Below are 24,894 nucleotides of genomic sequence, written 5' to 3' on the forward strand. Positions count from 1 at the left end.
TCTCCAGTTTTTTTACAGAGTGATTTTTACAAAACACAAATTGATCATGCCACTTCCCTGTTCTTCAGTGGTTTTTAAAATACTTTTGAAATGAAGGGCTAAATTCTTAATATGGCCTCTGAGCCCCTACATAGGTTGTCCTTCCCCTTTCTCTTTCCCTCTGTTTGATCTTAGACCATTTCTTCTTGCTTTTCGAAAAGTGCTCTAGCACTATTGGCATCATTTCAGCACTGGTTAAGAATATGCATCCTTCCAGCAAAGGCCCCTTGTACGTACTGTTCTCATAGTCTGGAATGCTTCTGTACCACCCATTCATTTCATCTAGTCAGTGCCTACTCATTTATTAGCTCAAGCGTTGCTTTCTCAAGGAGCTTTTCCTTACCAGTCCCCAGTCTAGCTTGGGTTCCTTTGCTATGCATTTTTATAGAAGCTTGTTTCTTTTTTTCAGAATGCCAATTCAGTTTGAATATTCAGTGTCTGTCTCCCTCACTTGACTGCAGGGTTTATGAGAGCAGGAACCGTATCTATTTTTAAAATCACCAGTGCCTCGCTCAATAAGCACTTCCTAAAAGAATGAATGAATATATGTGCTATATATAGTTCTATTCCACATGATAAACTTAGGGATATAGAGGAGCATATATACTGGTCATATTTAAGACACTACTGACTGAAAGATACACCATTTTTCCGTACCTGTAAGAAAGAATGCTGCCAGTTAAATCATGACAGTTATCAGTTGTGAGACATACCTTGATTTCAAAGATGTTAGTGTGAAAAAATATGCCTCTTAGAATCAGTGAAATGTAATTTTTTTTAAAGTGAGATTATTTAATTTGTAATCTTGTTTTTCTACTTGGTATACTGTGAAATATCTTTATGTGTCAAGAATTAAACTTCTGTCATTTATTTATTTTGAGAGTGTGAGCATGCACATGTGAGCAAGCAGGGTGGGGAGGGGCAGAGAGATAGGAAGAGAGAATCTTAAGCAGGCTCTATGCCTAGTGCATCTAGTCCTGACCTAGGACTCGATCTCAAGACCCTGAGGTCATGACCTGAGCCAAAATCAAGAGTCCAGTGCCTAACTGTCAGAGCCACCCAGTTGCCCTTCTTCTATTGTTTTAAATGTCTGAGTAGTATTTTATTGCACAAATTTTATTCTGGATTTTAAAAAATATTTCACCATTTTTGTACGCAAAAGAAGTTCATATTTAAAATATGCTTATCTAGGGGAACCTGGGTGGCTCAGTGGGCTAATTAAGCCTCTGCCTTCAACTCAGGTCATGATCCCAGGATCCTGGGATCGAGGCCTGTATCAGGCTCTCTGCTCAGCAGGGAGCCTGCTTCCCCCTCTCTCTCTGCCTGCCTCTCTGCCTACTTGTGATCTCTCTCTGTCAAATAAATAAATAAAAATAAAATCTTTGTCTCATGAAAGCAGGCCAGATTTGGCCTATAGGCCATAGTTTGCTGACCTCTGCTTTACACTGTTAAAAAATTGGTGAGGATCCCAAAGAAGTCTGTCTGTATAGATTATATCTGTTAGTATATACTGCATTAGAAAACTTCTAATTAGAAGCTACCTGGGTAGTTGTCGGTTAAGCATGGGACTCCTGATTTTGGCTCAGGTTGTCATCTAGGGGTCATGAGATAGAGCCCTGCTTCAGGCTCCACATTTAGCACGGCATCTGCTTGAGATTCTGTCTCTCCCCGTTTGTCCTCTACCCCTACTCTGGCTTAAACACACACTCTCGCTCTCAAAAAAAAAAAAAAAAAAGTAAATAAATAAAGAAATAAAATCTTTTAGAAAATAATAAAAAATAACTTAAAAAAAGGTTTTTAGGGGGAGAGATGGGAAGTAAGATTTATTTCCTGGCTTACAAGTTTCTCTCTAATTTTATCTTAAATAAAGATAAATAAAGGTGGTTAAAAAAAATTACCTCTTTTATCACTCTCAGTAGTGGAGAGAAAAGCAAATCATCTCTTCTGTTGCTTTCTTGGGTCTTTGGAATTGTGGAAGCAAACAAATATTGAACAATAAAACTGGAAAATTTTTAAAACACAACTATATACAAGCACATATTTTATTAGCCATCAGAGCAATGACATCATCACACATCCTCTCTGGAAATCTCTATTGTATACCCATAAGGGAATGAAAAAGGCAGATAACTTCTGAGTATTATTTTAAAAATAGTTTTGGTTTGTGGACTCCCTGAAAGGATCTTGGGGACCCCCAAGGCTCCCCAGACCAGACTTTGAGAGCTGTTAGGTTAGTTCATAGTGGGTGCTTAGTAAATGTTGGTTGAATGAACACACTGCCTGCCCCCTAGTGATGTAGGGATAGAGAAACTGAATTAGTATTTAATTTTATGGTATGAGAGAGAAGCTCTATGGCAATTTAGAGTAGGGAGCTAGAGTAACCAAGGAAGAAAGAAGTTTATAAAAATGTTTTCCTGATCTTTTCAATTTGAAAATATATCAACAAATGAAATGGAAAAACCCTTGTGATCCATGAGATAGTTTGTTGGAAATTATTCTGTTCTGTCCTAAAAATCACCTGAAGTTTTCTGAACTTGTATCAGAGGTCTACAGAAAAGCAAAAATGTTTATACACAAAATTTTCAAAACTGAGTTTTCCTTGTAAATGGCAGATACAGTAACACAGAAATAACTGTATAAATATTTGGGAATCACCTGTGAGTGGGTTTGCATATGTATGTATTTACAGATACGTTTTATTTGTATTGATTTGGCTAGAGCTAATAATGTCTTAGTGTAGAAGTTTTTAATATTTTCTCTTTCCACTCCAAATCAATGTTTTAATGTTTCAGATTCGTTACATTTCACAAACACAAGGCCTGCCCGCCGAATATCTTCTCAGTGCTGGGACAAAAACAACGAGGTTTTTCAACAGAGATCCTAATTTGGGGTATCCGCTGTGGAGGCTTAAGGTCTGTCTCCCCTACTATACTACCCATTCCTGCACTCCTTACTCCCAGCTTTTTAGTTACTAAGTTCTTGAGGTGGAGGCGGGAAAGGGGATGGTGGTGGTGGCAATGTATGTTTGCAGGAAGAAGTACTTAGAAAAATTATCTCATTGTACCCATTTGACCTGATCCTTAACTTAAAAACAAATAAATAAACTAAACACCTTTCAGTTGTCTGAGGTTGTTTTGTATATTTGAACCAGCAGCTGAGAAGAGGGTATGAAAAACAGTGTTCACCATTAAATCACAGGAAGAACGAGAATAACTTAGCTATGACTGTTTTTTAGAGAATTCTGAGTAAATATGAGAAAACAACATAATTTTCTAACTCACCATGTTAAGGCCTTATATATTTTCATGAAATAAATGCCTGCTTTTTACTTCTGAATCTACTCCTTTAACTTGAGAGATCTCAAACTAATTTGAGTAACTTTGTGAATCTCTGTCCCTGAGCCTGTTTAATAGTTAGGATTTGAAATATCATTTCCTTTGAAAGTAGCTTTAAGAGAAATATGGTAATGACCCTCTTATATGGCATCCTTCAGGAACTGTGCTATATCATTGTTTCCACATTTAATTTAGCAGTATTAAAAGAGTAGTCAGATATCCAGGTCCCATTCATACGCTAGAAGATTTTCCGGCTGTAAATTACTTTCATGTTTGCCATCTCTGATTGGCAAGGTGACGACTCCTGTTTCTTTGTATTTTGGCTTTAATTTGAACAAAATGTGAAAATAACGTACAGATGGAATTTTTTTTTTTAATCTGTATTTTATAGACACCAGAAGAACATGAATTGGAGACTGGAATCAAATCAAAAGAAGCTCGAAAGTACATTTTTAATTGTTTAGATGACATGGCTCAGGTGAGTATAGAAAGTTTCAGGAAGCCAAATATTTCCATATCTCTTAATCAGAGACATACTTCCATTGATTAATTATATTAAAGATAGATTCAATCTGTTATCTTCTAGTACATTTTCATTTTTTAGAGATAAAAGTTCATTAATATTCTGCCATGTATTTAAAGAACATTTGAATCCTAACCAAGATACTTTTAGAATTACGTGTTCTCCCTTGCTTTTGCTTAACTAATCTTTTTGCCTGTCAGTATTTTGAAATACTGTTTTTGAAGATTTCTTTACTGTCCATTTTCTCTGCTAAATAAATACATAAGAGCTAACATTAGTTGAGTGCATATTGTGTTCCTAATTCTGTTTAAACATTTCATATTTATTATGTCATTTAATCTTTTCAATAATGGGAATTTTTAAGTAATAATAATTGCTTTCATTTGTTTGTCCAAATTTTTAATGAAAAGATTCATTCAGCTTTATTCTACCAACACAGTCTACCAAATTGAAGATTTTATTTAGTGTAAGAAGAGTTTCCACTTGTGAAAATGATTTTTCTGTAATAAAATGAATTTCCTCAGGTTTTTCTCTTGAGATCTCTATCTGTTTATTGATCTATGTATGTATTATGCATATGCTTAGTATCAACATTAAAGGTTAAATGATGAAGTGTGATATTTCTGAATTTTTCCCGTAAGGTAAATATGTCCACAGACTTGGAGGGAACAGATATGTTGGCAGAGAAGGCGGATCGAAGAGAATATATTGATCTGTTAAAAAAAATGCTAACAATTGATGCAGATAAGAGAATTACTCCTCTGAAAACTCTTAACCATCAGTTTGTGACAATGACCCACCTTCTGGATTTTCCACATAGCAATCAGTGAGTATGGTCTGGGGCACTTACCATGATGTGGTCCTGTGTTGTTACCATCTTACAGTTAAACAGAGCGATCACGTGAGCAGCAGCCTTGGTGTTTGCATATTTGGCTCACTGATGCTTTCCTTTCTCATTGAAAAATCATGAGATTAAAAATAAGATGTCTGTTTTTTCTCTTTACGGTTATAAAAACTCTTGATTCATTTTATCTAAATATACTTGGGTTAAAATTTTGATCCGTATTCATCTTGAGTTTTTGTTATCTTTTTAAATCTTAGCATACATTTTACTGAATCTTTAATCTTTCTTTTCAGTGTTAAGTCCTGTTTTCAGAACATGGAGATCTGCAAGCGGAGGGTTCACATGTATGATACAGTGAGTCAGATCAAGAGTCCCTTCACTACTCACGTTGCCCCAAATACAAGCACAAATCTAACCATGAGCTTCAGCAACCAGCTTAATACAGTGCACAATCAGGTATTCAGTAAATGATTTTGGAAATTCGAACCTAAGAGGGGAAGGAACTAGTTAAGAGTACAGGTTGAGATAAAGAAACCAGTCTTTGCTTTGGTGATCTTGTTATTTCTGAACGAATTTCCTGCATGGCGAAAGTGATGGAAGACCAGGTGGACATGACACTTACCAGTAATGTGTCGCCAAAAACTAAATACAATATAGTTTTCACCTAGTTTCATAAGTGGACCATAGCTATTGTACTACTTACTGCTGTTAGTTGTACTGACTTTAGCCACTGACTTTCTGTTAGAAAGATTTTATATTTCTCATTACATGTGTTGAAGGGTGTTTCCAGTAATTTTTTTCTCTACTGTACATTAGATCCTCAGAACTCATTCATCTTGTAACTGCAGGTTTACAGTTTGCCTTTGATTTCCTCCACCCACTTTCTCTCCCACCTGCTGCCCTGTCCCTGGCAACTGCCAGTCTACTCAGTGTTTCTATGAGTTCAGTTTGGGGTTTCCAATAATTAACTTTAAGAATGATTTTGCATTTGTTTGCCAAACAGTGATATTTATATTTGTTATTGAAGATGTGAGCTTCCTCATTTCTTAGCTAGGTCTACTTTTAAAATGAGATTTGGTGGTACCTCACATCCAGCAACTTTTTGTACAGAGAGAAGAGATAAGGGTTTATCTGAGGCTGTCCTTAGTACAGGACTGTTTTTGATTCTGTGTTTTCCTATTCAACCTTATAATATGCCTTAAATTTAGAGACTGGGAAAATTTCCTAAGCAGAGAGTTATTTTAGGGACAGTTAATACTACATTTTAAAATTTTAAGTTTTTCTGGCTAGATTCTGCATGTGTAAAAATACTGTTATTTCTGCTTTGTGTCCATATACAACTATTATCCTTTTGTTTTTAGGCCAGTGTTCTAGCTTCCAGTTCTACTGCAGCAGCTGCTACTCTTTCCCTGGCTAATTCAGATGTCTCATTGCTAAACTACCAGTCGGCTTTGTATCCATCGTCTGCAGCACCAGTTCCTGGAGTTGCCCAGCAGGGCGTGTCCTTGCAGCCTGGAACCACCCAAATTTGCACTCAGACAGATCCGTTCCAACAAACATTTATAGTATGTCCACCTGCTTTTCAGAGTAAGTGGGGAAACTCCTGTATCGAATAGTATCATATCAGACCCACAGATCTTGCTTTAGGCAGTCCCTTAGTAGGTATCTAGTTGTTCAGTTTTGATCTCTGACAAGTTTAAACTCTATCTCTGAATATGAAGATTTACCCTTTTTACATTGGTTATTTATTTAATTTTGATACTGTCTGACACATTATGGGAGTTCAATTAACTTTTTGTATTTGAACTGCTGTGATACCAATTTCTTGCCCACTGAGACCTTGTGCCAGTGTCCTATATCTTGTTTAAGAATATATCTCTCAATATGCAGAAATACTAAGCTTGAAGAAATTTGTTGTAAACAGAAATTCTACATTGAATCTTACTTCCTTTATCATTCAATTACTAAATAAAATTAACATTTCATATAAAAGGTAATTTTATCCTAAAATGTAAAAATTATGCTTAGGAATATGTAACCTCATGAATTACGTTCAGAAATAAAGATTATTATTTATTGAACTGAAAAATTCTACAAGCTGAGGTACTTGTGGGGAGTACGTTTAGATTATCTGCTTCAGCTTATGAATCATACTGTTCCTGCAAACTCCTATCAACAGAGGAACAGAATAGCTGAAGGCTCTGACCCCATGCATTGCAATAAGATTTAAAGTTTCACATTCCCATCCTTCCTCATTTTTTTCGTTGTTGTTCTGTAATTCATTCCATCCAGTTCCTTTTTTCCTGAAATATGGGAAATGTGTTTATTGATAATGGTGAGCCAATTAAAAGGTTAAATTATTTAAGGATATTTTCTGATAGCACACTTGACTTTCCCAACAGAAAGTCATTGTACTCCGTGGTAATAAACCAGGATTCAGTCTTGTCATAGTAGAAGCAGGTAGCATTTTTATCTTTTAACTTCAGTTACTTATTGACTGTGACTCTCTTGTTTGTTTGGTTTCTGACAGAGTCGGAGCAAGCAGAAGGAAAAGAGGGGCTAGGGGAGACTGAGAGATTACCGGGAGGACAGGAGAGCGATAGCGATGTAAACCAGGGAGAAACCACAGGGAGAGCGGAGGAGCAGATTCCAAACCCGTAAATGCAAATTTAGCCTAACTTCCAAATAATTTTCTGGTATACTACATGATAGTAAATTCTATACTTTGGGTTGTCATATGTTGAGTGATTTTTCTACTGAAATTAGCAAACTAGCCACCCTCCTCCCCTTCACCTTTTCCAAAGTGAGTCTCACAGGAACAGTTTTCAGATATGAGCCTCTGAAGTCTTCTGCTGCTTCTCAGATGGTATTTATGAGACGAGGCAGAACTTTTTGGTTCCCTTAATAAAAAAAAAATGTAGACTAGATATAGAGGGAAAAAGTGGTGTAACTCCTTTTGCTATAACTAGGTAAGTATAAGTTTTGGAAATTTTTTTCTATTTAGGAAGTCCGAATAACCTGAGGAGCTAGAGCAAATTATAAAATTTCCAAACAAAAGGGAGTTTTTAAGTTAAGGTAATAAGGATGAAAATAGCTGGTAAGTATTACTACACGCCAGATAATGTTCTGTTTGTACTTGTATTAATTCATCCTCAGCAGACAATCCTAGGAAGTAGGTAATGTCATTATGCCTAATGTCAATATGTCCCATTAAAGATGAGAAAATTGAACCTGATTCTTTCAACTGCCCAAAGTCTTAATAACTAGTTAGTGTTAGAACTGGGACTTGAACCTAGGCAGTGGGGTTTTGAAATATGCTGTACCTCCTCTTAGCATTTAAACTCAGCTGTAAAGGTTGTCATTTGGTTTGCCAGCCCAGCCATATGCTGGTTTTTTCCAAGCAGTCCTGTATTCCAGGTTGCCTCTTTTTCTTTCACTATCTGCTTTTTTGCAAGTTACTATACTTAGAGGAAAATTGACCCTCATCAATTAAATAGTTCTTTCTATGCTTCCATGGTTTTTTATTTAATGGGTTGTATTCAACAAAAACAAAACAAAACAAAAACCAAAACTTGAGTAATTTCTTAGTTCAGGGTTCAGGGAGAACCTTCCTAAAGTGTTGCCTTTTGTTAATTCTTGGTTTTCACTTGTAGTTTCCTGAAGAAGCAAGTTTGAAACTAGCTTAACTGCTGTGGTTTAACCTAAATTATGAAAGCAATCTGATGGTTATTTAGTTGCATTTTTAGGTTAGTACTCTAAATATTTTTTCTGTACTATTCCAGTTGACCAAAATAGGTACACATTTTGCTCAGTGATGACTATTATTTTGTAATTTTGTCCCCTTTTACTTCATTATCCTGAAACTTATAGGTGAACTTCATGAACATTTCTTCCTAAATGTTGCCTGCCTTTGCCCTTTGTTCCTGCCCATTTCTAGGAGGCTATCACAGTAATGTTGTCTTGTAGTTGGCCATATGTCCTGGGAATTTAGACAAGAATTTTGATGTTGCTTAGCTATCTTACTAGATAGCATTGCCTTATGAAGAACAGCTGGCAGATTTTTTTTCTAATCTGGATATCTGGATTTGTTACCTTTTATTTTTATATAAGTAGCACTTTTTAAAAAAGTTATTATTCTGGTGTTTTAATTCTAATCTTACTAGTCTCTCTTACTTTATGTATTTCTGGATTGTGTTTTCCAGTGTGACATCTTACTGCTAAAATACTTGTAAATCACTGAAATGGAAAATTGGAAGGCTTGCTGAAAACCACAGTATTAGAGTTTAGGAGTTATGCTTCTTTGGTGTCTCTATAGTAATATTAAGAGAAATTAGTCGTTGGTAGCTTAGAAAGTGTCACTGAAGAAGTATTCTAATTAAAATAATATGTTTGTGTTCCCACTTCACCAAACGTAGGCATTAGTGAATTAGAGAAACTTCTATTAGTAGATAATAGAAACTTAAATTCTCCACATTGACAGTTTTGATAGGGCAGGTTTAAAAGAAAGCTTTGAAGTCTCTCTTTTCAACTCTTGGCTAAAGGGAGAACTGTCCTGAGCCCCTCTTTTCCCCAGAATAAGGAATTCCCGTTTGGAGGAAACATTCATTCAGCATTTGTGCCCAGAGCAAGGCAACAAAAATTCTTGATTTTCTTAGCTATGCATTAGTTGTAAAAGAGCCTTAATAGAAAGCTGTCAAAGGCAAAGGCAGATTCCTAAAATAAGTAGAAAAAAAGTGTTTCTGTAAACCCAAGTATCTACTTTTTAAATATTTTTATCCTGGGTTATAATTTCTTCAGTTCATATACTAGTTAAAGATAGAATGTATAACTAATTTGTGAATTTTTTGAGGAGTAGGGTAAAACATCTTAAAATATTCTCAAAGGGTAACTTAGATGATAAATAATGATAATTTTTTTCTTAACTTAGAGTCACAACTAACCAAAAGTTAAGAATTATTTTGTCTTCACTTTTAATAGATTACATGTAAAATATCCAAATTTTCCCCCCGAATGGATTAAAAGGTGAATGTAACCTAATAAGTGTAGATTTTTTGTTTGTTTGCTTTTGCATGTGCTGTTAATGGGAATGGGATGGGTGTTAGTTTTAAGTGTTGTAGGACAAAAAAAATTTTTTTGTAATTCCCTTAAACCATCCCTTTTTGTATCAAACATCTTCCCATGAATTTAACCTGAAAGAGCCAAACCAGTCTCCCTTTTCTTAGCCCCCTAGACTTCTATGAAACTCCTTTGTCTTACGTGTTTAGTACTAACCTGGGTGGTGGATGATTTGAACAGAAAAGCTAAAAACAAGAAAGCCCCAAACAAAGCGCAGACCTCGCCCAGCACTTTAACAGTGGTGGTGTTTTCTGCAGCTGGACTACAAGCAACAACAAAACACTCTGGATTCCCTGTGAGGATGGATAACGCCGTGCCGATTGTACCCCAGGCGCCAGCCGCGCAGCCGCTGCAGATCCAATCGGGAGTGCTGACGCAGGTAACAGCCACGGCAGCTCGGATACTCAGTGTTTGTCCTCGAGGATGGTATTTGCTTTGACTGTCAGATCTTTCTTGGTTTTGATTCAGTGGACTTAAAAGGAGACAGCTCTAGAGGAATGATTCCTTATTCCTAACACTATTGCAACTCTGACAGTGTCTTCCTTAGACTTACAGGGATAAATACCCTGACCCTGAGAAACTGTGTTTTGAGTAAATTCACTCCGACTTTGTGGGATGTAGTTAATTTTTTATACACATGGAGTAACATTTTGATTCTAAAGATAAAGTGTTGCCCTTTTGTTCCCTTCAGCGGCCCCTTTGCTCACTCTTTCAGAATGACATCATGGCAGAGAGGCTGCATCAGATCAGGATGCCTCTTCAAGTGTTACATTCCTTCACTCTGTGTGTTTAAGCTATAGGAAGCCTTAAAATTTTCTACCTGCCATGGGACATGCAACTAAGATGGGCAAGAACATCATGAAAGACTTACATAAGCAACAGATACTGTATTTTCAATTCTGTGTGTAAATATTTGTGTCCCATGACACAGAAGAAATTTGGAAGTTCAAAAACTCTTCTCTTGGGAGTAGGAAGAAGAGGAATTATTAATACATGCCTTTGTTACCTGAGTTTTGTAGAACCGATCCTCTGAATCTGGCCCAAGAAGGATTCCTGTACTTGATTGCTTTAGGCCCTTGACGTTTGACCTAGTAGGCTGATGCTGTGCAGAGTTGAAGGGGCAAGTTGTGTTTGTACGTGCATTTAGGTGATACGAAATGACTGCTTGTTGGTAATATCTTGGGGGGAATGAGAGCCCTTCTGAATCCAGATAACCTGCCTCCGTGTCTGTTTCACTCACCTGCCTGATCTACGTTGCAGGGAAGCTGTACACCACTAATGGTAGCAACTCTCCACCCTCAAGTAGCCACCATCGCACCGCAGTATGCGGTGCCCTTTACTCTGAGCTGCGCAGCCGGCCGGCCGGCGCTGGTTGAACAGACTGCCGCTGTACTGGTAATTCCCCTCACTTGATTGTGTTACTAACGGAGTTTCTTTGGTTTCTTTCTTTTTTATTTTTTCCTGCTTGTTTTTGTTCTGTTTTCTTCTGGTTTTCTCATTAAAAAAAAAAAAAAAATTAACTTAGTCTTTGCAGAGGGCATGGAAGCATGTGCCATCTTGTGGCTGTGTTCTTGCTACATCTTTAATGTCTCATTGTTTTCTTCCCCAACATTTGCTGAAGCAGTGTTTGATTCTGATATTCAGAGTGGCTCTGTAAGGAACCAGATCCCTTTATTCTTCTTTGCCAGCCTAGTGTGATAAAAGCTCTTGGTGTAGCCTCAGAAGAGCTTCAACACTGTATCTGTTTTTTGCTCTTTTACCCTCTGATCCTTGAGAATAAAGGAAATGGCCTTTAGTTTGGCTTTGCTGCAGGTATCCGGATGGCCAAAATTTGAACTCCTTGGCAAGTTAGCTTCCTTCTTTATTTGCTATTTTAAGCTTCTAAAATTTTTGTGTGTGTAGAAATGTTTAAGATGCTCCTAATTTATTGCTTTATCAGTTGATGTTAACTTTTCTTCTATGAACGTATGAAGATAACTCTCTTTGCCACTCATGTTCAGTGGCAGCTGCTATCTTCCATTTAAAGATATTCCCTATAGAATTTTTTTAGATCATATTTCATTTGTTGGTTGAGATTAAATATAAACTCATTTTTAGGGGTTTATGGAGAAATTAATGACTTTACAAAGAGGTCTTTATATAGAGATGAAAATATGGCTGAAAACCCTTATGCTAATACAATACCTTTGTGACTAAAAGTCCTGGGGAAAAGTCACTAAATGCAGCAGCAAATGCAGTAGTATGGGGCTTAGAGATAGGAAAAATGAGTAGGACCTCAAGGTGTATTTCAGGATTTGTACCCTTCAGAGTGGTCTTTTGATGTATTTTGGTTTATCCGGGGGAGTTAGAATTGTTTATTGGACATCCAGCATTTCCTTATTTGAAATTTAAAGCTAGGTAAGCATTTGAAAATCTTATTGATACTACTGAATACTGATTATCTGCATCTTTTGTGAAGGGGCTTTTAAATTTCCTTTGTTGTTTCTCAAGGACTCTATGTGAGTGTAAACACTTCCAGAAACATACTTTGGTTGTTGGAATTTGTTTGGTTTTTAGTTTAAAAGCCTTTGTCACCTCCAGATTAATTATATCATGAGTGCAAGGGAGTCAGATATATTTCCAATTTGATTGATCTAGGCCACTGGTTCTAACTTGCTCACCTATAGTTTTGAGAATGTTAGTTGATACTCTCCTTTGCTGCTTCTCTTAAGTTTGCACTAGTCATTTGCTAAGCTTTGCATATTTTTGTTCTTCCTCTGTCAAAACAGTTCGTCGCTTGGAACGCCAGATTTCTGCCTCACGTTGGAATGTTATTTCTTGCTCTGTATTAAACTACATGCTTTGTCTTGTGCAGGTGTTGGCTTATGGAAAGACGCATGGTGTGACTTAACATACTTCTCTTATTTTTTGTTTTGTTTTATTTTGTTTTAAATTCTGCTTATGGTAGCAGACGTGTTTGCAGTTTCTCTGCTTTGAAGGCTTCTTGTTTGGAACCGGTATTTGTAACAAGTGGATCTGTTACTTGCAGAAATATTTTTAAAACAGTGTGTTGATGGCCTTGCAGTTTGAAATTTAAGAAAGAACCATATGTACCCTAGCATTGTAGGTGATTGCACTGTGGAATTTTAAAGTTTAAAAAGGAAACTTTCAAATCTGTTCCCATTTTTTAAGAAAATGCCAGAATTTCTGTAAGAAGTTCAGAAAACATATTTGTTGCTGTCTATTGCAAGTGCTTGTTAAAAACCAGAAATGATGTATTTTCTTGTAGTGATTAGTTTTTATGTTGAAGTATATTTTTATAAATGATATGTTAAACAGTATATTTTAGGTAACTATTAAAAACAAAATATGGTGCTCCCTGCATCTATTTTGGAAATATTTTACTTACTGCTTTATTTAATTCTCTCATATGGCTGTATACGATGAAGTTGGCTTTCTGTTTCTGGCATATGCTTGTTTGCCAAAGGATTTTGGCCTTTGGTCATTCACATCTGGCTTCATGTTCGAAGTTCTACCCTTTTAAAAAGGCATAATTCTCCTCTTTGTTTTATGGGTTGAATTGACCTGATGTCTTAACTGATTGGCACTTAAATTTTAAAATTCCTATTTTTAATCTCAAGGGAGCTGTCTTAACTCTTTCTAGGTGTATTTTTAGAATCCTTGCAAAAATGATATTCCATCATTTAACCAGAGCTTACCTCTGAACTTTTCAGACTCTTTGACTCCACAGTATAATAGAGAAACTCTTAACCACAGGGATCTTCTTTTCTTTAATACCCTGGTGGTCATGTTACAGAGGTGGCCCAGAGAAAGCAGTATCTTCTCTTTCCCTATTCATAAGACTTGTAACCTTGAGCCCCTCTGACTTTTCTTTTTTGATCTCTGCAAGTTAACAATCTACAAGCAACTTCTTTTACAATATGAATTTTTCTTTCATCTAAAAAACAAAAGAAAAAGCCAAGAATGAGTCAAGTCTGGATCTTTTTTGTGTGTGTTTCCTTACAGCAGGCTTGGCCTGGAGGAACCCAACAAATTCTCCTGCCTTCAACTTGGCAACAGTTGCCTGGGGTAGCTCTGCACAACTCTGTCCAGCCCACAGCAGTGATTCCAGAGGCCATGGGCAGTGGCCAGCAGCTCACAGACTGGAGGCAAGTACCCTGTGTTCCTCTCTGGGAGATCTGCAAGGGCAGATCCCTTAGGGTAGGAGTGCTTAATGATTTGGTCAGACTCCTAGGAAGAAAATAAAGGAAAGGAGAGATGTATCTCTGTTTCAGATTCTTTAAGAAAAGAACCCTTTTCGGACTAGGAGATGGAGTAATGAGAAACTTGGAATATAGGAAAACACAGGTTCTAAGATCAGGAATCATTTACTTCAGATTGAAAGTCTTACGCATTTAGAAACCATGCAATGAAAACCAAGGCTTTGTCATCCAGGTGCCCAATTTAAAAAATAAAATGCAGCTCTATTTGGTTGTCTTAATTGCTTTTAATACCTATCTGGACCTAATTTCCCAGTGGTTTAGGCATTCAGTCTTCTCTGTGTCTTTCTATTGGTGCAGGAATGCCCACTCTCATGGCAACCAGTACAGCACTATCATGCAGCAGCCCTCCTTGCTGACTAACCACGTGACGCTGGCCACTGCTCAGCCCCTGAATGTTGGTGTTGCCCATGTTGTCAGACAACCACAATCCAGTTCTCTCCCTTCTAAGAAGAATAAGCAATCTGCTCCAGTCTCTTCTAAGTAAGTCTTTGTTAGAGTTGGTAGTTAAAAGTGCCATTTTTGAGAGAGATGTCGCCAGCATTTAAAGGGCTGTGGTAGAGATCTTTTTGGTGAGAAGCAGCGAGTAGCTGCCAAATTGAGGAAGAGATAACCTTTTCACTTGGGCATGCATACCAGGTGTGTCCTTCTCATGCACATCCTTTCTCTCTGCTGCCACTTTGAATCCAGGCCCTCTTTTTTTTTCCTTTTTATATGACTTTTTTTTTTTTAATAAACATATAATGTACTATTAGCCCCAGGGGCACAGGTCTGTGAATCACCAGGTTTACACACTTCACAGCACTCACCATAGCACATACCTTCCCCAGTGTCCATAACCCCACCGCCCTCTCCCTCCCCCCCTCCCCCTAACCCCCCTCAGTTTGTTTTGTGACATTAAGAGTCACTTATGGTTTGTCTCCCTCCCGATCCCATCTTGTTTCATTTATTCTTTTCCTACCCCCCAAACCCCCCATGTTGCCTCTCCACTTTCTCATATCAGGGAGATCATATGATAGTTGTCTTTCTCCGATTGACTTATTTCACTCAGCATAATACCCTCTAGTTCCATCCACATCATTGCAAATGGCAAGATTTCATTTCTTTTGATGGCTGCATAGTATTCCATTGTATATATATATACCACATCTTCTTTATCCATTCATCAGTTGATGGACATCTAGGTTTTTTCCATAGTTTGGCTATTGTGGACATTGCTGCTATAAACATTCGGGTGCACGTGCCCCTTTGGAGGCCCTGTTTTATGCCAATGTTTTTATTTTTCTGTCCATGTTACATTGGGAAATTTAACTATGGAATAAAGGGCATACAAAAATAAAATTTACATTGTATTTTAGGGTTCTTGGCCCTGATGGAAACCCTCTTTTAGAGCAGTTTGTGTAGTTTTTATTGGAACTTCTATAATCAAGTGTATTGAATTAATGATTAGGTGAAAAGGAGTCAGAGAACAAGTTGGAAAGAGTTCTGGGGAAAAGGTGGATCAATTTGGGGGGCCAGGGACTGAACGGTGTTTCTTGTGGCCTTTTTCTACAGGTCTTCTCTAGATGTTCTGCCTTCTCAAGTCTATTCTCTTGTTGGGAGCAGTCCTCTCCGTACCACATCTTCTTATAATTCCCTAGTCCCTGTCCCAGATCAGCATCAGCCCATCATCATTCCAGATACTCCCAGCCCTCCTGTGAGTGTCATCACCATCCGCAGTGACACCGATGAGGAAGAGGACAACAAGTATAAGCCCAATAGGTAAGATAGGTGAATGGCTCCCTGACCCAGTGGCTCCTACCCTTAGTCTTAGACCCTTGGTTTCAGACAAGTGGTCCAGTTTGGGCTATGAAAGGAAGGACTAAAAATTGGTATTTTGGAAGTGTGGCCCTGGATGTGTGAGTCAGAACACTCCAGTTTCCATGACTGAGCATCATGTTAAATCCGTCTTTTCAGATACATTAGCTGGAAGGGGAATATTAAGTTGCTTAATATTTAGCTGCTTTGGCTTGGAATGCACATTATACCATGGACATGATTCCCTGCCTTTAAGGACCTTTAGGGTCTGAAAACAGATGCCATAGCAGAGCACATAAACAACAGTTAATTGGAAAAGTCAATAGATAGGAGGTTATTTGTAAATTCTTAATCTACTAAGGCCACTTTGGAAGAGGTGCAACTTGAAGTTGGGCTACTTTCTTTCTTTCTCCTTCTGCTTTGTGGTCTGAAAGTTGAGGAATGTCAGTACCAGATAATTTCCTCTTATTTCAGCACCTTAATCCAAGTTCTTAACTGGGCAGTTAACCAAGAGAGAGTGTATACCTCGAAGAACTGTTACATACACCTCTCTTAGTGGGAACATAGTCAGTTGCTTCGATTGTTCTGTGTCGTGTGCTTTATTGGGCCTTTAGTGCTAGGCATAAAGAAGAGGGAATAACACCGCGTTTACCTGGGGAGGTGGGGTTCACACACGACAGTAACTGAGAAGACTTTGCAGAGTTACATATGAATGAAGTTTAATGACCTGAAAGAGCAGATTTAGAATGAAGTACCTCAAAAGAGGTATTTACAAATGATATTAACAGTTACAAAATGGTATTTACAAATGGGATGTAGACTTGAAACTAAGCATTGAAAGTGGTTTCTGAACTGATTTGGGGAAGAGAAAAGGTAAACTTTCCAGTGAGGAAAAATGACTATGGAGTGGCAAAAAATGTGTAACCAGCAGGATTTCTTTGACTAGATCCAAGTCTCTCTAAAAAATGAGGAAAAATTAAAGTTAAGAAGGTGGAGTTCAGTTTATGAAGGAACATTTAAAAAAAAATATGGTGAGAAGTTTGTTTAGACATACCAAGGAATCATTAATATAGTTTAGCAGGATGATACAGAGAATACTATGGAAATAACCGTGAGTGGAAATGGCCGAGCAGCAATGTAGAAGAGTTGTTAGAGCTGTGTATCTGGCAGCATTCTGTGCCAGCTTGAATCCTGTCTTCACCGCTTACCACTTGTGTGACCTTGGCTGAGTGTCTTAATCTCTCTCTGCTTCAGCTTCCTCATCTGCAAAATGGGGGTTATAGTAACTACTTCATAGAAGTGTTGTGAGGTTTTAGTGAGACCTATGTGGAGGGTAAGAATAGTGCCTGATGCAGAATAAGAGCTCAGAAGTCTGCTGCTGCTCGTCTTACTCTGTTGCCATTATCGTCCTGGGAGGAACAATGATCATCAAAGAAACATTGCTAAAAGTGGGCTGAATTTTCACCTATTTTCTTCTCCTCAGCTCTGGCCTGAAGGCAAGGTCTAACGTCATCAGTTATGTCACTGTCAATGATTCTCCAGACTCTGACTCTTCCTTGAGCAGCCCATATTCCACTGATACCCTGAGTGCTCTCCGGGGCAACAGTGGACCCCTGGTGGAGGGGCCCGGCAGAGTCGCGGGGGATGGCACCGGCACCCGCACCATCATTGTGCCTCCACTGAAAACTCAGCTCGGTGACTGCACTGGGACAGCCCCAGCCTCAGGTGAGCATCCTCACAGCCACATGGGAATTCTCTGTTGCTGTTTGTGTCCTGAACGTGTCGCTTTAATCTACTTATGCCAACGGTAGCGACCAGTTCTTTAATTCAGAAATCAGTTCCTTGGGATGTGAAAATATTTTTGGCGACCAGTTTATCTTACTTTGTTTATTTTGTTCAGGTTAACATAGTGGTGAATTTGTAGTCTCAGAAATGTACTCACTTTTGATGGGAGAACACAGACAAGAGCTGTTGTACAGCCGGGAGAATCAGTGGGCAAACTTTCTTGTCACAAGTGATTCAAATTTGATAATCCAGAGTGAAAAGGAACTGATACTATTTTTTTTTTTAAACAGTGTGTACTTAGATCTTTTCTTACCCGATGTCATAGCAGTGATACTTTGTGGTTTTATTATCAACCTAGCTTCCTCCGTCTTTTTCCTGTTAGATGCTGGGCTTGGGCTCGCTGGTTCAGTTACCAGGTAATGCTAGCTGTAGTAACAAGCTGCAGATCTCCAGGGCTTGACGTAATAGAAGTTTGCTTCTCAGTCACATGACTTCCCAGTGCTAGTGCTCCTGGTTGGTGGGCCTGCAGTGAGTCAAGGATCAGAGACCAGGAATCCTCAGCCTCTGATGAGAAGAGGGAAGAGTTTGGAGGAGGGACACACATTGCTTTAGCTCTTGAGCCCTGGAAACAGTGCATACTAACCCCATGGCCCCACCTGGAGGCTGGGGGGGCCCAGGAAACGGAGTCCTTGTCTAGGCAGCTGTTTTCCAGTGGCAACTCTGTACACCAAAGGAGGGAAGCATGAATTTTTGGTGTCAGTATAGCTGTCTGTGCTCTACTTAACGTAAATTAGTGTTTTACTCTGAATTGTGTTACTGCCAGAGACATGAACAGGATTCTGATTTTAGGATATTGTGTTAAGCTTCAGTATGGTCCCCGTCCCCCAGAAGTAGGTAGCTGTCCCATTGAAGACAAGGCAGAACTTCCTGATGCCAAGCTACTGAACAGTGTTGTTGGAAGCTCGGTCCACTGTTGGGTCCAAAGAATAGAAGCTACTCCACAAATCATTGAATAAATGATTCTGTTTTCCAAGTAGGACTACAGAGGAAACAAAATTTTGAAATTGATCTTGCTTATATCCACTGGCCTGCAGTTTCTTAGAATTTGAAGCTAGTGAGTGCCCAATAAGATCTAATCATACCTTCTTTTGAAGCCCCTTTGACACCTAAATGTCCTGAGTATTACCAACATCTTATTCAGCTTCCCATTGCCATTTCTATACTTGTTTAACCCCTTCCTACATAAAACTCTAGGCCCCCTGAGGGCCTAGGGACTGTGTCCCACTGGTGTTTGTATTCCTAGTAGTACCTTGCACATTATAAGAGACTAGATAAGATTTACTAAAGGGAATCTTTGGAAGATCCTTTATGGAGCTTTGTAGCAAGCCAGAAAAAAAATGGGTTGTGCAGTTTTTGTTCCTCTGGTATAAATGTAATTGAGGAGGAAATAAGATACACATGAAACCTTAACTTTTGCAAACCTCCTTCAGATGTGGCCTGATGAATATGATGCCATCTGAGGTTTAGCTGAGGTTACTCATAACTCATTATGGTCTGACCCTTTTTTTAGGTCTCGTGAGCAGTAAGACCAAGCCAGTGGCCTCAGTGAGTGGGCAGTCATCTGGATGCTGTATCACCCCCACAGGGTATCGAGCTCCACGCGGGGGGACCAGCGCAGCACAGCCACTCAACCTTAGCCAGGTAAGCGCTAGGGGCTGCTGCCTTCTGTTTGGGGCCCTCCCTACTGTCACTCTCTGGAGAACCCTGCTTCTGGCTGGACTGCTGAATAAAGCCAAATGAAGCCCCTTCTGTGTCAGACCGTTTAGTGTTCTGTGGCCTGTGTCATGTCTGCATGTGCTATGTCCCTTTATTCCCTCTGGAAGTGTGTTGAGGATGCACATTCCAGGTTTTCCATCAGACCTCCCTAAACTGTCCTGGAAGATTAGAGAAATGCTGGAATTTAGGAAGAGCCTCGGGTGCTTTAGTCCATGCCCGCGTCTGTACCACCACATGCTTTGCTCCCAGGTCCTCTTCCTTTATCGCCCAGGTCATAAATAACCTTGAGCCTCACACCGATTACTTGAGGCAAGAGACAGTGCAAAGCTTTGTGGCCACTTCATCAACTGGTTCTAGTGCTGTGTGTTGCCTTGAGTCTGAGATCCCCCCCTAACCACTATGTGATCTGATAGGGTGGGGAGAGACACTATTCTGCTTGTAAAAGAGGTACTATTTATTCTTTCTTAAGCTAAAATTCTGGTGCTTGTATGAGGTCTACCAGTAGTAAGAAAGTGTAAACATGAGGATGTAACTGTGTGTATGTGTGTGTGTGTGACAGAGAGAGAGAGAGAGAGAGAAAGCACACGCAAGTGCAAATGTCAGTTCGAGTTAGTACATGTGTTTTAGGCTCCACAAGTCAAGAGGGATATGAAGAACTTAGAGGAGAACAAAAGAACACAATGGCAAGAAAGAAAGGTTAGGAAAAATTCAAATTCCCTGGCACCAAAATAGGGTGAGTTGAGTCAACAGTTACTAACTTGCAGGAGTGGGTAACCCTGTGAACTCTTTTTTTTTTTTTAAGATTTTATTTTATTTATTTGACAGAGATCACAAGTAGGCAGAGAGGCAGTCAGAGGGAGAGGGGGAAGCATGCTCCCTTCTGAGCAGAGAGCTCGATGCGGGGCTCGATCCCAGGACCCCAAGATCATGACCTGAGCCGAAGGCAGAGGTTTAACCCACTGAGCCACTCAGGCACCACCACCCCCCGCCCCCGTGAACTCTTGATTCCCCTGTGGCCTTTGTCGTACTTAAGAGCAAACTGCTGGTATCTGGGCTGGGTTAGGATCTGTTCTTCCAAGAGGTGGAGGGATGGGGTCTGACTTCTGACAGCATTGCCAGTCTGGGAGATTCTGTGCTGTGGCAACCCAGGAACAGTACAGGTTGGAACCTCAATTCTCCACTTGGCCTTTGGTCCCTGAACCGGAATGACCTCAAGGTTCCTCACCCCCTTCTTCCTCCTTCCAGAACCAGCAGTCATCGTCAGCTCCAACCTCGCAGGAGAGAAGCAGCAACCCTGCCCCCCGCAGGCAGCAGGCGTTTGTGGCCCCGCTCTCCCAGGCCCCCTACGCCTTCCAGCATGGCAGCCCACTACACTCGACGGGGCACCCACACCTGGCCCCAGCCCCTGCTCACCTGCCGAGCCAGCCTCACCTGTATACGTATGCTGCCCCCACCTCTGCTGCTGCATTGGGCTCCACCAGCTCCATTGCTCATCTCTTCTCCCCCCAGGGCTCCTCAAGGCATGCTGCAGCCTATAGCACCCACCCTAGCACTCTGGTGCACCAGGTCCCTGTCAGCGTTGGGCCCAGCCTTCTCACTTCTGCCAGTGTGGCCCCTGCTCAGTACCAACACCAGTTTGCCACCCAGTCCTACATTGGGTCTTCCCGAGGCTCAACAATTTACACTGGATACCCATTGAGTCCGACCAAGATCAGCCAGTATTCCTATTTGTAGTTGGTGAGCAGAGGGAGGAGGGGTCATGACTGCCTGTTCCTGGCCCTGAGTTCTTAATAACAGGCTATGATGAACTCCTCCCTTAGGCCCCTCTTGAAACTCCTTAGCCAGCAACTTATTCTGCAGGGGCCCACTGAAGCAGAAGGTTTTTCTCTGGGGAACCTGTCTTAGTGTTGACTGCATTGTTGTAGTCTCCCAAAGTCTGCCCTATTTTTTAATTCTTTATTTTTGTGACAGCATTTTTGGTATTTGGAAGAGTTCAGATGCCCATCTTCTGCAGTTACCAAGGAAGAGAGATCGTTCTGAAGTTACCCTTTGAAAAATATTTTCTCTCTGACTTGATTTCTATAAATGTTTTTAAGACCAAGTGAAGCCCCTCTTTATTTAACTTTGTTTTATTATAATTGCTGGTCAGAGGAAAAATGCTGATAGAAGGACTTGAAATCTGGTAACAAGTGAGGAAAGAAAAATCATCACTTTTTGCTTATTTAAAAACCAAGACTTAATTGCCTCTTTTAAGAGCAGCTTACACAAGTCTGTATTTTACTATCAGGCATTTCTCCTCTCAAAATTTTACCTTCCTTATGGGACATGAGACTACAGTGTTTAGTTTGTTTTCATGTCATGGTATACTTACTGGGCAATTGTTATTTTTGCAAAACTGGTTATATACTGCTCCTTAATATTCTTGGGATTCTCTCAGTTGCTCCTGTGTTTATTGTAAAGTAGTGTTAAAAAGGCAGCTCACCATTTGCTGGTAACTTAGTGTGAGAGAATCCATACCTACCGTGAAAGCACTAGGTATTACTCTTTTTAAATGAAGTACCATGCATTCTTCTTAAGTTATTTTTTAAAAGTATTTCTCTCTCTGATTCAGCTTAAATTTTATTATTGGAAAAGCCATTAAGGTCGTTATTATTGTATGGTGGTGGTTGTCTTATTATATGCAAAATCTCTTTGTATTATGCGATACTGGTATAGATGAGCTTTGCCTAAAGGTTGTTGGCATTGGTGAGCTTTGCCTAAAGATTAATATGAATTTTCAATAATACACCTCTCTCTCTTTGCCTCATCTCTCCCTTCTGTTCTATGATTTATTTGGGGAGAAAGCTAAAGAATCTGAAACCAGATAAGAACGTTGTGTATAGCTTTTATACTTTAAAGTAGCTTCCTTTGTATGCCAGCAGCAAATTGAATGCTCTCTTATTAAGACTTATACAATAAGTGCATGTAGGAATTGCAAAAAATATTTTAAAAATTTATTACTGAATTTAAAAATATTTTAGAAGTTTTGTAATGGTGGTGTTTTAATATTTTGCATAATTAAATATGTACATATTGATTAGAAAAATATAACAAGCAATTTTTCCTGCTAACCCAAAATGTTATTTGTAATCAAATGTGTAGTGATTACACTTGAATTGTGTATTTAGTGTGTATCTGATCCTCCAGTGTTACCCCGGAGATGGAATGGATGTCTCCATTGTATTTAAACCAAAATGAACTGATACTTGTTGGAATGTATGTGAACTAATTGCAATTATATTAGAGCATATTACTGTAGTGTTGAATGAGCAGGGGCATTGCCTGCAAGGAGAGGAGACCCTTGGAATTGTTTTGCACAGGTGTGTCTGGTGAGGAGTTGTTCAGTGTGTGTCTCTTCTTCCCTTTCTCCTCCTTCCCTTATTGTAGTGCCTTATATGATAATGTAGTGGTTCATAGAGTTTACAGTGAGCTTGCCTTAGGATGGACCAGCAAGCCCTTGTGGACCCTAAGCTGTTCACTGGGATTTATCAGAACAGGATTAGTAACTGTGTCGTGTAAATGCATTGTTGTCAGTTTCCCTGCTGACGTTGAAAAATAAAAACAGCAGCTTTTCTCCTTTAGCACCACGTCTACCCCTTTCCAGTCTGGAATCTCAGCTGAGTTCTCACAGAAGCATTTTCCCCACGTGGCTCTCTCACGGTGCATTGCTACCTTGCTTCTGTGAGAATTTGGGAAGCAGGTGAGAGGAGTCAAGCCAATATGAAATATATGGTGGTTTTCTTTTTCTTTAAAGTATGTGCAATCACTTTTAGAATGAGATTTTTCTTTTCCTTTTCCCATGTGGCAGTCCTTCCTGCAAATAGTTGCCATTCCTAGTAAAGTATTTGCTTGTTGGAAAAAAACATATAACAGATCTGTTTATACCAAAGAGCCTGTTGTATTGCTTACCATGTCCCCATACTATGAGGAGGAGTTTTGTGATGCCGCTGGTGACAGGGAACTCACAGGAAGGTTTCTGAGCCGGTGAAGAGTATTAAAAAGGAACCAAAGCCTGTTGAGTCATCGGGCTTTTGACGTTTCTTTTTAACAGCTTGAATATTCTTGGGGCTGTGAAATTGTCCTTGTACTCTCAGCTCCTGCATGGATCTGGGTCAAGTGGAGGGTACTGGGGATGGGGATGTTCCTGCCCATAAAAGATTTGGGGGAAGAAGGTTAACTCTAAGATAGAGAAGTGTTCCATCTGAATTGAAAATTATGTACTTGAGGGCTAAGTCTAGGACTGGTTCTTTGTAGAGATGGCGTCAAGGAGGTGCAGGATGGAGATGGGAGATTTCATGGAGCCTGGTCAGCAAGCTCTGTGCTGGGTTGAACACCGAGGAGCTGTCAAGGTATTTGGAGTTTGTTTCTTCATTGTAAAGAGTAAGGGCTTCCACGATGGGGCAGATAGTCAGTACAGCCTACCAGGAACATGTTGGTGTTTTCTGCTTTTTCTCTTTTCTTTTCTTACTTCTTTTTTCTTTTTCTTTTTTTTTTTTTCCTTTTCTTTTCTCTTTTCCTTTCTTCTCTCCTTTCTTTCTTTCTTTTTTTCTTTTCTTTCCTTTTCTTTTCTTTCTTTTCTTTTCTTCACTTTACTTTTCTTTTCTTTTCTTTCTTTCTTTATTTCTTCTTGTGGTCATTCTCCTGAGTTGTGTTTGCACCGCTGTATTGGTGAAGATACCCAAGCAGCTCGTATAGTTTCCATCACTAATGTTACACATTTTTCTGGTCAATATGTGTGATCTTTGTGTTTCCTTTTTTACCAAACGTATTTTTATTTTCTTGTTCAAAGGCAGACCTAGTTTCTAGTAGAAACATTTTTTATTCCTTATCTTTCCTCTACAAGGGATAAAAGATTTGTTGTTTTTGTAACAAATGAAATATGGGGGGGGATACAAAACATTCCACTCCTGCCCCCCCATCCAATAAGTAGATACCACTTAAGGTGCAAGTCTTAACTAACTTCATGGGGAAAAGACAATACCCAGAGTGTGTATTGTTATCTGAAACATCCGTACTAGCAGTTGTGGCTTTAAGAATTTTCGAAATTTTCAGCCTTAACCTGCAAATTGACATTTCAAATTTACCAAGATAAAAATCCATCTGTGTCTGCTGAATACAGTGCTCAATGTGGCTTTAGAATCTGTCCCTGGCGCTTCACATTGCCAGCCCTGACAGGATGGGGGGAAGCCCTGTGAATTCAGTGAGCGGCTGGTACCTGGTCATGGTGGCCTAACCTCAGGCCAGCTTCAGGCTTTACGTCCTTTCAGAACTTGTGCTTCCAGCTTCTCCCCTTCAGGGTGAGAGAGAAAGTGGGGAAGGCTTAAGTACAGCCACTCTGGGCTCATCGGGACACTTGATCACTCCAGAGTTTTAATAGCTCCC

At 39.4% G+C, this 24,894-nt stretch overlaps 1 protein-coding gene across 3 annotated transcripts in view; it reads left to right on the top strand.

Moving 5' to 3' along the window:
• The window catches only part of LOC111142858 (homeodomain interacting protein kinase 1), a 48,933-nt gene extending 24,945 nt beyond the window's left edge, over nt 1-23,988 (top strand). Inside the window, exons 4-16 of one of the 3 annotated variants that reach the window (XM_022496217.1) lie at nt 2,832-2,951; nt 3,766-3,852; nt 4,539-4,723; nt 5,035-5,197; nt 6,103-6,328; nt 10,114-10,235; nt 11,117-11,251; nt 13,862-14,004; nt 14,416-14,598; nt 15,670-15,876; nt 17,396-17,637; nt 19,268-19,398; nt 20,719-23,988. In XM_022496217.1, coding sequence (XP_022351925.1) covers nt 2,832-2,951; nt 3,766-3,852; nt 4,539-4,723; nt 5,035-5,197; nt 6,103-6,328; nt 10,114-10,235; nt 11,117-11,251; nt 13,862-14,004; nt 14,416-14,598; nt 15,670-15,876; nt 17,396-17,637; nt 19,268-19,398; nt 20,719-21,207 — 2,433 coding nt within the window. In that variant the 3' untranslated portion in view covers nt 21,208-23,988. The remainder of the gene's footprint in view (nt 1-2,831; nt 2,952-3,765; nt 3,853-4,538; nt 4,724-5,034; nt 5,198-6,102; nt 6,329-10,113; nt 10,236-11,116; nt 11,252-13,861; nt 14,005-14,415; nt 14,599-15,669; nt 15,877-17,395; nt 17,638-19,267; nt 19,399-20,718) is intronic. The other 2 variants (XM_022496218.1, XM_022496219.1) reach the window with 2 other exon arrangements.
• The last annotated feature ends 906 nt before the right edge of the window (nt 23,989-24,894 follow it).

The sequence above is a fragment of the Enhydra lutris genome, unplaced genomic scaffold, assembly GCF_002288905.1.
Source record: "Enhydra lutris kenyoni isolate GAN:26980312 unplaced genomic scaffold, ASM228890v2 scaffoldscaffold9, whole genome shotgun sequence".
In the NCBI taxonomy this organism is placed as follows: domain Eukaryota; kingdom Metazoa; phylum Chordata; class Mammalia; order Carnivora; family Mustelidae; genus Enhydra; species Enhydra lutris.